This window comes from Cornus florida, unplaced genomic scaffold (assembly GCF_030987335.1).
Source record: "Cornus florida cultivar Cherokee Brave unplaced genomic scaffold, ASM3098733v1 CherokeeBrave_3.0.0_Hap2_Chr01, whole genome shotgun sequence".
Lineage (NCBI taxonomy): Eukaryota > Viridiplantae > Streptophyta > Magnoliopsida > Cornales > Cornaceae > Cornus > Cornus florida.
In genome coordinates, this window is record NW_026775571.1 from 84,992,719 (window position 1) to 85,009,411 (window position 16,693).

A 16,693-nucleotide genomic window follows, 5' to 3' on the forward strand; every position below is an offset into this window, starting at 1 on the left:
TATAATAACCTCACGGCGATCAAGATATAGGGACCTGACCATTCAAAAGAGTTACGTAACAACACACCAACCGTCATCAACGCAAACCCCCAAACTAGATTAATTTCACCTTTATAGTAAAGGTAAAATTATGGGGCATGTGAAAGGACTAAAAGTAACTATGGGCCAGATCCGGCCCAATCCATTTATTTAGGAAATTCTTTCAGCAATCATCACCCAAAGACAAGACTGGATATAACGATCACGAGGCCCAAAGAAATGAGAATGAGGCCCCAAACAAGTCAAGTCAAGGAAGAAAGAAAGAACGCCCATCAACCTCCACCTTGGGGTCAAGAAAGGGAATTAGGATAAAATGTACAGGAGGAAAAATAAGGAAAGAAAGGAAGAAAAGAGGCAAAGTGTTTGGTGTAAGAGAAGGACTTTCCATCAATAGAAATAGAATTTTTCTTGCTCCTACAATTATTATTAAAGAAAGAAAAAAAAAATAGAATATTTTAGCTAAATTGCACAAAACCCCACCAAAATGGACACTTGATCAAAAAAAATGAATTTTAATTACAAAAAAGTAATTGAATGGCATAAAATAGTAAACTTTTCTCTAATTTTTTTTTTTTCAACAGAAAAACAATAGGAAAAAAGAATATTACAAGATTTGACTATGTTAGACAGCATATGCTAAAGAAATATTATGTAGTTGCACTTATAAGAATGAATTTTACTTTTATTTTTTGTTTTTAAATATTTTTTTTAATTAAAAGTATGATGATACATGTAACGAAAGATATAAGTTCAAATATTATTATTCAAGAAAGAGAAAAAAGAAAAAAAAAAAAAACACATAATTGGGCAAAATTGCATACCACCACCCCACCACCCCGGGGGGGCGCGCGCGGGGGTTGGTGGGGATATTTTTGGCAAAACTTAAAAAAGCAACCCCCCTTGGTTAATTGAGGGGGTTTTTTTGGCAAAAAAAAATAGTAAAGGGGGGTTTACTACAAAACAGCGAAAGTCAAGAGGGGTTTACTGCACTTTACCCTAAATATAAAAACATTATTCAAAAGAGACATATTAGTAAAATAAAGCATATTTCATTAATAAAAAAATTTATTACATGTTTCTAGCATAATGAAAATAAACTAAGCGATACACTTGAACAAAACAGGGTTGCAGAAAGAAAACATAGACACCTTGTTGAGACAGTCACTCTACTTTTTCGTGTTTAGTTGCCTAAACATTTGTGGATTGAAGATTTTATGAGTGCGGTTTATCTGATTAAAAATAGATTGCTAACTCCGACTAAGTCCTAGAACTTTTAAACAAAAGTGTTAAGAGTATTATCATAGAGAGTAGGAAGAGAAAGAGAAAGAAAGGGAGCATCAAACACTTGATTTAATACTAGGAATTAACTGGTTTCAATAGGTATATTTCACCATTGAAGTTATTTAGTGGGAGTTGAAGTTCAAAGAGATTGGTGAAGGAATGGTCTAGCAAATTGGCTAAATTGCAACTGGTATTGATCTAGTGGAGTGAATTTTCAGAGAGACCCAATACTGACATTTATCGGATTTTTCCCAATATACAGGGGATTTCTCAGTAAAGTGGTTTCATAGGTGAGAGAGAGAGAACCCTGAAAAAAAAAAAAAAAAAAAAGTAAAATACAGCAACACCCCTTGAGGTTTGCCAAAAGGACACACAGATACAACTTACCTAGTTTTTGGACAAAGACACCTATCTTGGTTATTGGACAAAGACACCTCTTATATGAAATTTCAACCAAACAAGGCCTTAAATCTTCTGAAAAGACAAAATTACCTCTCAATATTAAAATCAGATTTATTATAAAATATCAGATATAATAAAAATAAAAAAAAATAAAAAAAACACACAATTGCCCTCAGTTTATTTCAGCCATAAATTGGTGCCAAGTGGCGCCAGATTAGACCACCCATCCCCACTAACCCGTTCCATTACCCTAATCTGTAACCCCTTCCTTTAATGATCTAACCAAACCATCCTCTTCCACCCCCCCCCCCCCCCCTCCTCTCTCTCTCTCTCTCTCATTCACTGCGCCGCTGCCGCCGTGGATCATCATTTGGCTCAGATCTCTGAAATTCCATATCAGTAAAGACACCCAATAGAACAGTTAGGCCAAGTTCCTCTAATCAAGGAAAATATAGCAGCAAGTGCGTCATCTGTTGTATCCATCATTTGGACAGAGCCCTCCCTTCATGACCAAACCCCAGAAAATGAAGGCCTCAAAAGATAGGAAAAGATATGAGTAAGATGGAATAGAAGTACTCACAGCCACAACACCCAAGAGTGATGTGGCCTCAACCTTCCTAATACCCTGGAGGACCTCGACTCCTTTCCTCAGTGGCTCCATCAATGGTTGAGGTTACCCTTTTAATGAAATCCTACTCTTATGGTTATGGTCACTAAAGAGAGGGGTAGGGATTGATCCTTACTTTCTTCGAAAAGGATGACTACCTATGATCTTGTGGTTTTACCCTCACCAGATATAGAAGCGACCGCCACCACCACTGTCGAGCAGAAGCATGGTCGATGCTGAGGCCAGTTCCAAGGGTTGAAGAGCAGTTCCTCGCTTCCGAGACATAGAAATCAAAACGATGTCATTAGCAGATCTGTTCTATCGCCGATGCTCGTGGGTCTCGCCGAACTGAACTGTCGCCGATGCTTCTGGGTCTCGTCGGTCACCACGTTGTTTGAGCTTTAGTCTACCCACCCAGGATATTGTCGTGTATGTATATATATGTGTGTGTGTGTGTGTGTATATATATATATATATATATATATATATATGTATATATATATATATATATGTATATATAAAAAGAGAAAGAGAGAGAGGAAGAGGGCGGTGGCAGTGGCAGTGGCCGTTGTCCAGACCATCGCCACCCCAATCTCCGTCGTCTGGTCCATTGAGAGAGAGAAGGTATTAGGTATTAAGAGAGAAGAGACTGCCGAGACAAAAGGAAAAATGAGTTGAACCCGCAAAAAACGGGCATTGCCCAACTCTGCCTTACTCTTTTATTTTTACTTTTTTTTTATATATATACATAAATTGTTCATGAAGGGTATATTGGTCCAATTTATTAAATTGTAAAGTTAAAAAGGTCTCCTAAACGGTCAAAAGGTAATTTGGTCAATTTCTCATGCCAATTGGCTACATGGGGTGTCTTTGTCCATTTTTGAACCTTCAAGGGGTATCATTGTCCAAAAAACAAATAAGTTGTATCTGTGTGTCCTTTTGGCAAATCTCAAAGGGTGTTGCTGTACTTTACCCAAAATAAAAAATTAAAAAAAATAAAATAAAACTGGCAAGGAGGGGACAGGATGGGGTGAGTCGAACCTGAACTCCCACACGACTTAGGACAGTGCCTCTAACAATTGGGCTACTCAGCTCACCCCAGGTGAGAGATAATCACTGCTCAACTTGCTGATCATTTGGGTTAAAAGGGTAAATTTGTAAATTTGTTTTTCTTTGATTACAGCAGCAGAAGTGAGGTAAGCAAATTTATAATGCTTACACCAGCAGAAGTGAGGTAAGCAATTTAAAATCAAGGCAATATTGCACTTTCACAATGGACATCAACGGTTTTTTAAAAAGTTTCAAATAATTTAGCTAAATTTTAGGATCTGAGAGTAATTTACCTCTATTGTATATACTTTGAAAGCCGCAGCACATGTAATGCAGAATTGTTGACTTTCTGTGTTGACTACAAGCGATAGTGACCCATATATCCCAAGTCATGAAAGCTTCTTTGTTGTGTTGAGCCCTCCACTGCATGTTGACTGCATTCGCATATTACAAGTCCCTGTCCAGCCCTAAGATGTTTCTTCTCTGTCACCATTTCACTTTTATCTTTTGAAACATCCGTTGCAGATTGAGAGTAAGACATGAGCTCGAGCTCGAAGTCGTTGGAACGTTTTCATTCAATCCGGTCATGCTTACCGAAAATAGCATCTTATGCAATTCCCTGGCCAGGCCACCATGGATCTGGAACAACAGATAGAGCAGGTGAAAAACATTCGAAGAAGTTGAATCGATATTTTTCAGCCCGGTTATCCTTCCCAGAAGATTTCTTTCCTGGCACAATAAGTAAATCTGGAATAGCAGATGGAGACAATGTTTATGAAGAACAGGATGATATTTTTCATTTAGCTTCAAACATGTCTCTTGATGAAATCCGGGTTGATGAGCCACCACAGATTGTTTCAGTACAGCCCACTGAAAGTGCTAATGTTTCAGTTCCAGAGCCAACATTACCACGCAGTTCAATCCCACAAGTTGGCAAGTCTATTCTTCACTGTCTTTTTCTCGGTTTTATGAGTTTCTTTCCTTCCCTTTATATTGTAATTTAGTTTGTTCACCCTCTGCAAAACCAAGTCATTCATCATAAATTTTCATTTGACAACACGAAGAAAAAATGATAATAATAATTGGATACAAGCATAATCTGCAATTACTATTAATTGAACCATCTCCATGTCAACAAACTATTAATTTTTTTTTATTTTTTATTTTAGTCTCTTACATAAGACAAAATTGCATATCACAAATACCAACCAGTAATTAAATTTAGGTAAATTACAGTGATCTTCCCTTTTATTAACAAACCCACACACGGTATTCTTTAGTTTTCAAAAATTACTGTATATATTCTGATATCATTTTCCACTTCGATGGGGTTTTGACCTTTAGTCGACGCCTGTGAGAGCTAATGCTAGCCTTTTCACTCTACAAGTGTAGAAAGTCAATAATACCCTCCACCTTTTATATGAAATGACATGTTTGACCCTATTTTAATATAATGCAAAGACAAAATTACCCTTTTTGCTCAATTCAACCCCTCTTTTTAAAGGCACTTCACCTGTGGTGCTCAAATGGCTTCGGCACTTCGCCATCTTCAACAATGGTAGTGGGAAGCTTATAGAGTGCGAGTACAAATATAAATATAAATATCTGTGTTATATACATTTACAGTTATACATATACATACGAAATACCCATCTAAATCGTCATTTCCCAACCTCTATTGTTTTTTTTTCCCTCTCGCAGAAGAATTAAATGCAATTAAATACCACGATCAAAACTTTTGAGACAAGGAAGAGGGAATATAGAAATCCCAACGAATACTGAACTATGTGTCAATATTCTCTCCTCAATAACAAAGTTTAAATAAAAGAATGCCCAAGTTGGAAGCTTTAAACTTGGGCATTCTTTTACAACAATACATGGTTTGTTAAAATGCCAACTATTACCGGACTATGTGTCGATCCTTGCTGCTTACAAAATTAATATTGGCTGGCTGAATTGGAAGCTTTGAAACCAAAAAAGCCACCCAGTTAGAATTCTGCTTGTAATATTCAGATACAAAGGTCAATCTTGAATTTTTTGCATGCGACTTTCGACATAAGGTCCATTGAACCAAATTCAGAATCTTACAATATTTGAACTCAAGTCTCTGATATTATTCGAAAATTGTGATTGTTTATGGAGGCTGTACTGAAGCCTTCGAAGTGACGAATGGAGGAGAACAAGAGCCCGTAGATGAGAGAAAGAAATTGGAAAGGAGGTAGGCAAGTTTAGGGTCACCTTCACGGGAAAAAAAAAAAAAAAATTAGGGTTACCAATGTTTGGGTGTGCATACGTTTGCATATATGTGCATACGGGTTGAGTCGTTTTGAATATTAGAGAGGGAAGGATGTAAGAGAAAAAATGGTACATATAGAAATTTTGATCTTTTAAAAAGGCTATTTTAGTCTTTTTAGTTTTCTTTGACTTCTCAATTAAAACAATGTAAAGAAGTAAGGGCACGATGATAATTGCATCATTTCTATTAACTGAGTCAGAGTAATTTTCAAAAACTAAGGGGGTGTCGAGTGCAGGTTTGTTAATCTAAAGGAAAGGTCAATGTAATTTACCCTTGAATTTAATCTTACACTGAAAGTTTGGGAAATAAAAATCACAATTATAACTGCAGCAATGTCCCGTACCAGAACCACAGCTGAGCTGAACCATACCATCATTGCCAGTGCAAACACAAAATTTTTAACATCACCTGCTTTGCTTTCACAATACACAGATGCAGTTTCTTACTAACATTAGGTCGAAAGTTGTTATATGTGTTAAATATCAATAGCATAAGTCATGACTTGACTGTCTTGCTTTTTTGGCAGGGGCTGAATCAACCCCAAATCTTATGAAGTATGTGTCATTATACCAAGCTGCACTCGCAGGTAATTGGGACAAGGCTAAAAAATTCATCGATTCAAATCCAGATGCACTAACTGCTAGAATCACAAAAGGGTGTGAAACAGCCCTTCACATTGCAGCTGGGGCCAAACAGACGGAGTTTGTGGCAGAGTTGGTAAATTTGATGGAAACAAAAGATTTAGCATTGAAAAACAAGTCCGAAAAGACGGCACTTTGTTTTGCTGCTGCATCAGGAATTACAAGGATTGCAAAGATGATGGTGAGAAAGAACAATGACTTGCCTAAAGTGAAAGCACTCCACACAGCTGCTTCGTTAGGTTACAGGGACATGGTGCAGTTTCTCTACTCGGTCACTAATACTGAAGACCTAGGAAAGGAAGACTATATCAGACTACTTTTTGCTACTATCAACTCCGAAATGTATGGTAAGGTAGCATTCTACTTTACATGCTTTCATATTGAAGAAACTACTGTGAACAAGCTAATGAACTCTATCCCGCTATTCTTAGATGTAGCTTTGGACATACTGCTGCCCCTACCAGAATTAGCCATTGAGCGGGATTCAAATGGCGAGACAATCCTTCATGTTTTAGCTCGAAAGCCCTCCGCATTTTATGGCACAAGTCAGCTAGGAATCTGGCAGAGATGTATGCACTCATGTTAGTTTCACCATTTCCTTGTGAATTCATATTCTTATACATTTATAATCACCACAATGTTTGACACAACTTTAAGATTCAGTATGTCAGAGTTATTGTGAATGTTCTGCCAATGCTGGGCTACCGTCATGGTTCAATAGCGAGGTTGTTCACCATGCTAAATCTACTTAAGTTTAGCTTGAATTTGCAAGCTTGATTTCTTAACAAAACAAGCCAGCGACATCAGGCTCACCTATCTTAGGCTCTAAAATAGTTTGGCAAAGTTGCTATGTTGATTTCCGTGAGAAATATAACTCTATCTTCAAAAATAGTTTGGTAAGGTTGCATTCTTCAAGCCAAAGTCTTCTAGCCTAGCTTGTAAGATGCCTCCTGTTCGCTCTTGGAGCGCATGAGTTCGAGACTGGGCACCAACTAATCCCTTAAAAAAAAAAAAAAAAAAAGGTTGCATTCTTCAAGGAGTTTTAACTTTTTGGATCAGAAATCACTATGATTGAAATCTTCTTTATTTTTTTATTTTTGTTTTGGCCTTTTCTTTTGGAAACCAGAAGATAAAAGAAAAAACAAAATGAGGGAGAAAATACAGACAGCTAGAGAAGATGTAAATATAATGGTGAAATTGAAGAAGAAAATGATGGTGAAGTTAAACAGTAAAGTTGAAAATATTCAGCAATTAGTTGGTTACTGTTCTAGTTAATCATTTATGGGACACAGTGTTTACTATAAGATATAATCAAATCAAGAGTAAGTGAGTGATAAAGAAGAAGAAGAAAAAGAGAAGAAAGCAGAGAAAACGAGAGAGAGATGAGGAAAGAGAGAAAGAATAAAAGAATACTTTCATCCTTCTACCACATTTTATTTATAATAAGAAGTTTCAGAAATTACACATAAGCCCCAACATTATATAAGTAATAACAAATAAGCTCCTGACAACACTCCCCCTCAAGCTGGTGCAAAGATATCTATCACGCCTAGCTTGACTAACATATTTTGCAAACAAGTCTTGCTCACACCCTTAGTCAAAACATCAACAACCTGATCATGTGGGTTGACGTATGGAGTACAAATCAGCCCAAGACGAAGCTTTTCCTTGATGAAGTGTCGATCGACTTCAATGTGCTTTGTCCTGTTGTGTTGAAATGGATTGTAAGCAATGCTAATAGCAGCCTTGTTGTCATGATACAACTTCATTGACTCGCAAACAAGAAAACCCAACTCACCCAACATCATATATAGCCATAACAACTCACAAACTCCATGTGCCATAGATTTAAACTCAGCCTCTACACTAGATCTAGCTACTACAGACTGTTTCTTGCTTCGCCATGAAACAAGATCACCTAAAAACAATTGTGCAATATCCTGAAGTAGATCGTCAATCTGTCACAGACCCTGCCTAATCAGCATCAGTATAGGCTTCAACACGCAAGTGGCCATGACTACTAAACAATATCCACTTACCAGGTGAACCCTTGAGGTAGCGAAGAACATGATGAGCAGCCTCAAGGTGAGGTGTATGTGGAGCATGCATAAACTGACTAATCACACTAACAGAGTAGGCAATATTCGGGCGCATGCGAGAGAAGTAAATCAGTCTCCCAACCAATCGCTGAAATCTTCCCACATCATCTAATGGGTCTCCATCTACATCATTAAGCCTATGGTTTTGCTCAATGGGAATATCAATAGGTTTAGCTCCAAGCCTGCATGTTTCAGCCAACAAATCTAACACATACTTCCGTTGAGAAACGAACACCCCTTTTTTCAATCTGTACACCTCGATGCCAAGAAAGTATCTCAATGATTCGAGGTCTTTAACCTCGAACTTTGTCCCCAAAAATGACTTCATTCAATGAATATCTTCTGGATCATTTCCAGTGGTAACAATATCATCAACATATACAATAAGGGCAATGATGCAGCCCTGGTGCTTCTTGATGAAGAGAGTATGATCTACCTGACTCTGTGTGTACCCTACTCTTTTCACAGCAGTGTTGAACCTCTCAAACCAAGCACATGGCGATTGCTTTAACCAATACAAGGATTTATTTAGCTTGCATAGTAAATTATGACCATTGGTAAGCTTAAACCCTGGTGGCATAGTCATCTACACCTCTTCCTCCAAGTCACCATGAAGGAAAGCATTCTTTACATCCAGCTGATATAAGGGCCAATTCAAATTAGCTGCCAAAGAAAGAAGAACACGTATAGAGTTCATCTTGGCAACTGGAGCAAATGTTTCTAGATAATCAATTCCATAGATCTGAGTGAAGCCCTTTGCAACTAACCGAGCTTTATATCTCTCAATTGTACCGTCTACATGATACTTTATTGTGTAGACCGATTTGCAGCCTACTGGTTTCTTACCCCTAGGTAATGGAACAATATCCCAAGTACCATTCTTCTCAAGGGCCTTCATTTCTTCAAGCATAGCTTTCTTCCATGAGGTTTAACTGAGAGCATCTGAAACACTAGAAGGAACAAATATAGAGGAGATACACGAAGTGAAAGCACGCTATGTTGGAGATAAGGCATCATAGGATACAAATTGAGATATGGGATATTTCGTACAACTACGAATACCCTTACGATAGGCAATAGGGACATCAAGGTCAACAGGAATGCTATTGAGAAAAGATCAGGAGTATCAATGTCAACTAAGGAATTACCTGAATCGATGGAGACTTATTAGTCCTGGAGTGAGTCGATAACTTGTTTTGCCCTTCTAATGTAGACAATTGGTTGTTTTCTCTACTGCAAATCATTAGTGTTAGGAGGACTAGACAGAGGCACCTCAGTAAGAAGCTGCCTCTGAATGGGAACAGGCAAAAGAAGGGGGCATTCCCTTTGAATGGACAACGGATTCTTTACCTGTATAGTGGTCTCCCCTTGTAGAGAATCCCGAGCAGTGAAAAAAAAAAAAAAAAAAAGGAGCAGACTGAAAGAATGTAACATTCATGGAGACAAAGCAACGACGAGTGGTAGGGTTATAACATTGATACCCTTTCTAAGTGGCGGAGTATCCAAGAAAGACACATCAGATTGCCTTAGGGTCCATTTTGTCCTTGCGATGATGAATGTGAACATAACAAACACAACCAAACACTTTCAGAGGGATAGTAAACAAGGCAGTGTCATGGTGTAAGACATAGAAGGGGGGGTGATAGCTAAGAACCTTAAAAGGCATGTGATTGATAAGGTATGCAGTTGTTAACGTTGCATCAGCCCAATAACTTTTAGGCAGTCCCATCCCAATTAGAAGAGAACGGGTCACCTATGCAATATGACGGTGTTTTCTTTCAACTACATCGCTCTGTTGTGGTGTATCGACACAAAAGGTTTGATGGACAATCCCATTATCAACAAAAATGGAAGCAAGACCACCATACATAAACTCTCCTCCATTATCAGGTCGAAGGATTTTGAGGGGACAACCAAAGAAAGTACATATCATCCTATGAAAGGTTTTAAAAATGGAATGAACTTCATCTTTGGTTTTCATAAGATAAAGCTAAGTATATCGACTAAACTCATCAACAAAAACAACAAAGTAACGAAAACCAAGTAACGAAGTAGTAGATCCAGGACCCCGCACATCAGAATGAACAAGCTGCAAAGGAGCTGTACTTTTATTAATACTAGTAGGATAAGAAACACGACATTGTTTGGCAAGAACGCATGTTTCACAATTTAACTCAAAAGATTCAATAGAAGCAAACTAGGGAAACACATAATTCAAAACAGGAAGAGGTAAATGACCTAGTCTATTATGCCATCACATTAACATATCTTTATTGACATTACTATTCCTAACACTAGATTGATTTGCAACATAATAAGAAGTTGGCCTCGCATTCAGCAAATACAAGCCATTGTCCTCACGTCCACTTCCAATCGTCTTCCCCGTGTCCTGAAACACACAGTGAGATGGAAAAAAGGTTACACTACAATTCAAGCCCTTTGTAATGTGACTGACAGAAAGGAGGTTATTGGTAAACCTTGGAACATGAAGAACAGAGAATAAAGTAAGATTAGGAGAGATAGAAACAGTGTTCTTCCCCGCAATGGAGGTAATAGTGCCATCAGCCACTCTAACCTTATCCTTACCAGAACATAAATTGTACAAAGAAAAATCAGATGTCATACTAGTCATGTAATCAGTAGCTCTTGAATCAATAATCCAGGGTGGCCCACCAGATAATGTAGAAACCTGATGTGTCGAATGAGAGGTACCTGTCTAAGCGAAGTTAGAGGTGGAAATGGAGGAATGTTGTGCTAGTAGATGTCGGATAGCATCAAGTTCAGCCCCGGACAAAGAACTCGGTAGCCCTGAGGAGGCATGACCAGTAGAACCAGTCTCACGCTATACAGTATGTGTTATAGATAACCACCTAAATGGACCAGGCCTTGGCCTAGCATTTGCATGAGCAAGAGCTGGAATAGGGCGATCGTGTAGATTCCAGCATGTTTCCCTAGTGTGGCGCGTACACCCACAGTGATCACAGATTCACACCTCAACTTGCTCTTGTCATATTGGGCTTGTTCCATTGTTGTGTGGCAAAGCAAACCTCTCAAACAATAGTACTTCTGGCTCAGGCTAGGCTTAGTGACAGGTGCAGACATAGCCTTCATTCTACTCTCCTCAGCCTGGATATACGAAAACGCATCTCTAACAGAAGTAGGGGCTGGATACCTGCCTAACACTTGTATCCTGGCATGCTCGTATCTTGGATGCAAACCACCCAAGAACTCATAGATTCGATTCATTTCGACCATAGCATGAAATGCTTTAACATCAGTTACACACGCATGTATGTAGTCTTGGTAGTGATCTAACTCTTCTCATTTACCACGTAGAGTGTAGTAATATGTAGCAAGAGTTTGGTCTTCCTGCTTAAATCTTGAAATCTGTTGTTGGAGCTCATACAGTTTTGCAAAATTACCAACCGAGGAATACGTCTCTTCTACAGTCGTTAATAGCTCTTTAGCTGTTTTCACAAACAGAAACCCTTTGCTGATATGTGGTTGCATTGACTGCAACAACCACGTCATAAATAGTGCATTATTTGCACTCCACTCTTTGAATTCAAGATCGCTCTTGGAGGGATACGTGACAGTCCCTTTGATATAGTCTATAGACACTAAAATTTCATGAGCTTTTGTATTGATAAATATGGGTCTCAGATTTAATTAAATTATTTAATTGGCCCAAGTTTGGCCAACTTAAATGATTTAATTAGCCCAATCCAGTTACTTAAATAAAAATATAATTATTTTCAATTAAATATATTTGGGAATAATTATTTTAATGGATAATTCTCACAATATAACCGGCCCGACCCGGTTATGATTATGTGTTTACTAAGAGAGGACACGTGTCAGCACCCTATTCATCTAGGAAGTCTATAAATAGAGGCATGGAGGAAGAAGGAAGAGGTCTAGAAATTGAGAGACTCATAAATCCAGTGGATCCAGAAATTGAGAGAATCAGAAATCCAGAGGGTCCAAAAATTGAGAGACTCAAAAATCCAGAGGGTTCAGAATTCCAGAGTAAAATACAAAAGTTCTGCCGACATTCATCCCCAACACCCAAGCCTTGAAAAAGAAGAGTAACAAGCACAACCAAAGTCGTGTCGTTCTTCCACAGATTCTCTGAAGGTGAAGAACAACAAGCACATCCAAAGTCGTGTCGTTCTTCCTTAAATTCAACAAAGAACAACAAGCACATCGAAAACGTGCCGTTCTTTCCTCGCGATTCAACAAGTTTGAAGAATCACCAAACAACACTTTTCAAGATCAAGCTTCTTTAGCCCTCGATCAAAAATCATCGGCGATCTTCCTTAACTACAAATATTTGAAGAAGATTGTCAACAGCCCAATTCAATATCAAGCTCCAACAGCCCTTGGATCCAACCAACAAAGGAGATCGAATCAGATGACAAGTTCTTTCTTTTGTAAAGAATATCTCAGAGGATTGTACTCAATTTTTATAAATCAATAAAATTATTATTTGCTCCCTATTTCATTCTTTTATTTACAGATACGAAATTTGTGTTTACATGGTCAATCATCCTACAACCAGTGATATGCATACAAGCAGATTGAGCCCACTCCATATAGTTCGTCTCATCCAGCCTAACCCCGCGAACACAAAGTGAGGTCAGGGGTTCAAGCTTTAGTGGAGGTATGTGTTTGTGACTACCAACTAGAAAAACGAAAAGAAAAATAGCCGTTGTTGCAAAACCCCGTGAACACCCAAAAAAAAAAAAAAACAATCGAGATTGCAATAGAGAAAAAACAGGTCCAAAAAAAAAAAAAAAATTCCCCCAGCAGCGTGCTGCCCCCTACGACAGTACACGTCGATGTGATTAACACTACTTCTTGCAAAGAAATCCCATCTTAGAATCTCTTCAAAACCTTCACACCCACTAGGGTTTACACAAACTTGCCCTAGGGTTTCAACTACACACCTAGAGTTTTACAAACCATGCTCTGATACCATGTTGACTTTAAGATATAATCAAAGCAAGAGTAAGTGAAGGAGAAAAAGAAGAAAAAGAGAAGAAAACGGATGAGAGAAAAAGAGTGAGAGATGGCGAAAGAGGGAAAGAATGAAAGAACACTTTCATCCTTCAGTCAAATTCTATTTATAAAAAGTTTCAGAAATTACACATAAGCCCCCAACATTACATAAGTAATAACAAATAAGCCCCTGACAACACACAGAAAGCTTATACATTAGATTTGTGTTTGCTTGGTTAGGCTCTCAAGCACTAGCTAGCCCGTGCTTAAGTAAACTGACTTGCATAGGTTTAGCAAAAAATAGCTGTAGGAACAATTGATGATGAGGTGCCAGGAACACAAAACTGCCACTTCATCAATATGGAAAAAATCAAAAGGGAAGAAAGCTGAATGGCAGACAACCTAAGATAGAATACTTCCCTCCTCAATAACCAAGTGTAAATAAAAGAATGCCCAAGTTGTATAATTATAAGAAGAGGCAATATAGAAACATTTGAGACAATGAAGCCGAGAATATCTTGAAAATTGTTCATAATTAAAAATTTGTTGGATTTGGTTTTGTAAGAATTACATTGAATAAAAATTTTATATGTAACTGAGAGTCTGAGACAAAAAGTCAATCAGTACCATTGTTGGATTTGTAAGGTGTCAAGTCTACCCCGAAGGCAAGACAGACAGACTTTTTCACTGTTTGAGAAAAAGCACCATATGGGCACTAAAATGTGGGGATAGAAAGGAAGTATTTCTAAGAAGACCAAACAAGACTTGTGCAAGGAAAACATCCTGTATGCAAGTTATTTTTCCCAGAAGTCTCCGTGCATGGAGAATGTTCGTGAAATCCTTTTGAATAGGACAATGTCGTCTTCTTGAGATGGACTTGCATGGTCTCTTTGAGATTAAAATGTAGAAAAATAATTTGTCTGATACGGTTCTTGACAACATTGGTTAGAAGTTTGTTCAGGAGAGTAGGCTTTACTGAACAACCTGGACAATAGGAACATGAATAGGTAAAAGAATGGAGAACTTCTATAAATATGAGTAACATTGGTTAATCCAAATCATTAGTTTGTATTCAGAAAATATAACTACTTTATTTGTCTTGAAGGGATCCACATGCTAACACCTGATGCATCTGGCAACACCTCTAGCTTGTCCAAATACCACAATCGTAAAAACTCCCCAGGTCTGTACTCTCTATCTGTATCCATCTCTTGAGAACTCATGCAATTCATTTATGGCATGTTGTTAGACTTCACAATCTTGATCAAAACGTTATACAAGCATAACCATAAATCTATTTAGCAAAATAAAAATTTCAGATTTGATTTTTTTGGAATAAAATTTTCAATACTATTCTCCCAAACAAAATATATATATATTTAGTGAAATATAATTGTTAATGTATTGTCCTGCTTAATAAATTTAGTTTTCCCCACAAAATCTGATTATTATTTTTCCCAAAAGCAATAATCATATGCTATTTTGGAGTCTGAATCCATTAGGTTTAAGTAAAAATTCAAAAGTTGTGCTAGGAATTGCACTCTCACTCTACTTGACTACTTTGGCACCTAGCCACCTACCAAAGAAAGAAAAAGAAAAAAAATTAGACTAGTTTGGCACACAGCAGAAGTAATCCAAATTTCATTTCTTATCTACATCTTCACTAGTTCATTGACTGACTTGGCTTTTCTTCTGACGCTAGCCCTAAGGTTGCTCGAGTGTTTTTGGAAACAAGTTCGGTTATTGGATGACTCGCGTATGCAGGAGTTGCTTAAAAGGATTTCAAAACCATTATTTGATGCTGCAGAGTTCGGAAACATTGAGTTTATCACTGAGCTTATTCGCTCCTATCCTGATCTAATTTGGAATGTAGATGAGGAACACCAAAGCATCTTTCATATTGCAGTTATGCATCGCCAAGAAAATATCTTCAAACTTATTTATGGCATGGGAGCATATAAAGATCTAATTACTTATTATAGAGATAAAAACAATAATAACATTCTACACTTGGCTGGAAAGTTGGCTCCTTCAGATAGACTTAATTTTGTCTCCGGTGCTGCACTTCAGATGCAACGAGAATTATTATGGTTTAAGGTAACAGTTAGTTTGTGTTTCATATAATTTTTTTTAATCTTAATTCTCATTTCAAATGCATTTTTGTTTTTGCAATGTTTTATTCTTCTCAACATTCAAAGGAAGTGGAGAAGAATGTCCAACCATTATACAGAGAGATGAGAAACAAAGAAGGTCAAACACCCCGAATGTTATTTACTGAGGAGCATAAGGAATTGGTCAAAGAAGGAGAGAAGTGGATGAAGGACACTGCCTCATCATGCATGCTTGTCGCTACGCTTATTACCACAGTGATGTTTGCTGCAATTTTCACAGTGCCAGGAGGGAACAGTAACGAAGGCACCCCCATTTTTCTTAAAGCAAAGTCATTCATAATTTTTGCCATATCGGATGCATCTGCCCTTTTCTCCTCAGTCACTTCTATATTGATGTTTTTATCCATTCTCACCTCACGATATGCCGAAAAAGATTTCCACAACTCCTTACCAAAGAGGTTGATTATTGGTCTTACAACCCTCTTCTTCTCTATAGCATCGATGCTTATTGCTTTTAGTGCAACCTTTTTTGTTCTACTTGGCAATCAACTGGCATGGATTGTCATCCCTGTGGCACTAACTACTGCTATTCCAGTAACCTTATTTGCATTATTGCAGTTCCCACTATTGGCTGACATGATACATTCTACTTATGGATCAGGAATCTTTTCTTGGCAAAGTAAAGATATGATTTATTTGTTTGACAAGGGATATCAAACTTGTCATAAATACAACTTACCGGGGAAAAAAAGGATATTACCCTGAATGTATAAGATTTATTACAATGTTGTATTATTTATGTGAAGCACGCTAATAATTTGATATTGAAACATCCAAGGTGTGTGAAAACAATATTTTTCAAATATATCCTGTGTATTTCTATATAACTTGGTCATCTCAATATGATCGATGCTGTTCAAACTCGGGATGACACCTCAATCAAGAGTGCAACAGAACATTGAAGTATGAGGTGCTAAATTAGTTACAAGATGTCTGCAATGCTAGAAAGAGGGGGATAACTTTATCTTGATTCATTTTTGCATTAACCTTTATATAAACCATGTTGCATTTCTAAGAGATTGGCACAAATTATGGATAAATTTGTAGATTCATACCACACAATTCAACCCTATAACTAAGCAATACTCTAAGACAAGTGAGGACAA

The 16,693-nt window shown here is 37.5% G+C and overlaps 1 protein-coding gene across 1 annotated transcript; it reads left to right on the forward strand.

The window, feature by feature from the left end:
• The first annotated feature begins 3,918 nt into the window (after positions 1 to 3,918).
• Positions 3,919 to 16,292, forward strand: LOC132276613 (ankyrin repeat-containing protein ITN1-like). Its single transcript, XM_059778127.1, has 6 exons — positions 3,919 to 4,312; positions 6,202 to 6,663; positions 6,748 to 6,897; positions 14,522 to 14,599; positions 15,119 to 15,513; positions 15,615 to 16,292. The coding sequence occupies exons 1-6, from the start codon at positions 3,919 to 3,921 to the stop codon at positions 16,290 to 16,292; spliced, it is 2,157 nt and encodes a 718-aa protein (XP_059634110.1).
• Positions 16,293 to 16,693: the final 401 nt, after the last annotated feature.

What these genes read in the sequence shown, in the direction of transcription:
- LOC132276613 (XM_059778127.1), top strand. Translation starts at nt 3,919, where the DNA reads ATGAGCTCGAGCTCGAAGTCGTTGGAACGTTTTCATTCAATCCGGTCA. An exon ending in TATCAACTCCGAAATGTATG is followed by an intron (nt 6,664 to 6,747) that starts GTAAGGTAGCAT and finishes CGCTATTCTTAG; the next exon opens with ATGTAGCTTTGGACATACTG. An exon ending in GCAGAGATGTATGCACTCAT is followed by an intron (nt 6,898 to 14,521) that starts GTTAGTTTCACC and finishes TTTGTCTTGAAG; the next exon opens with GGATCCACATGCTAACACCT.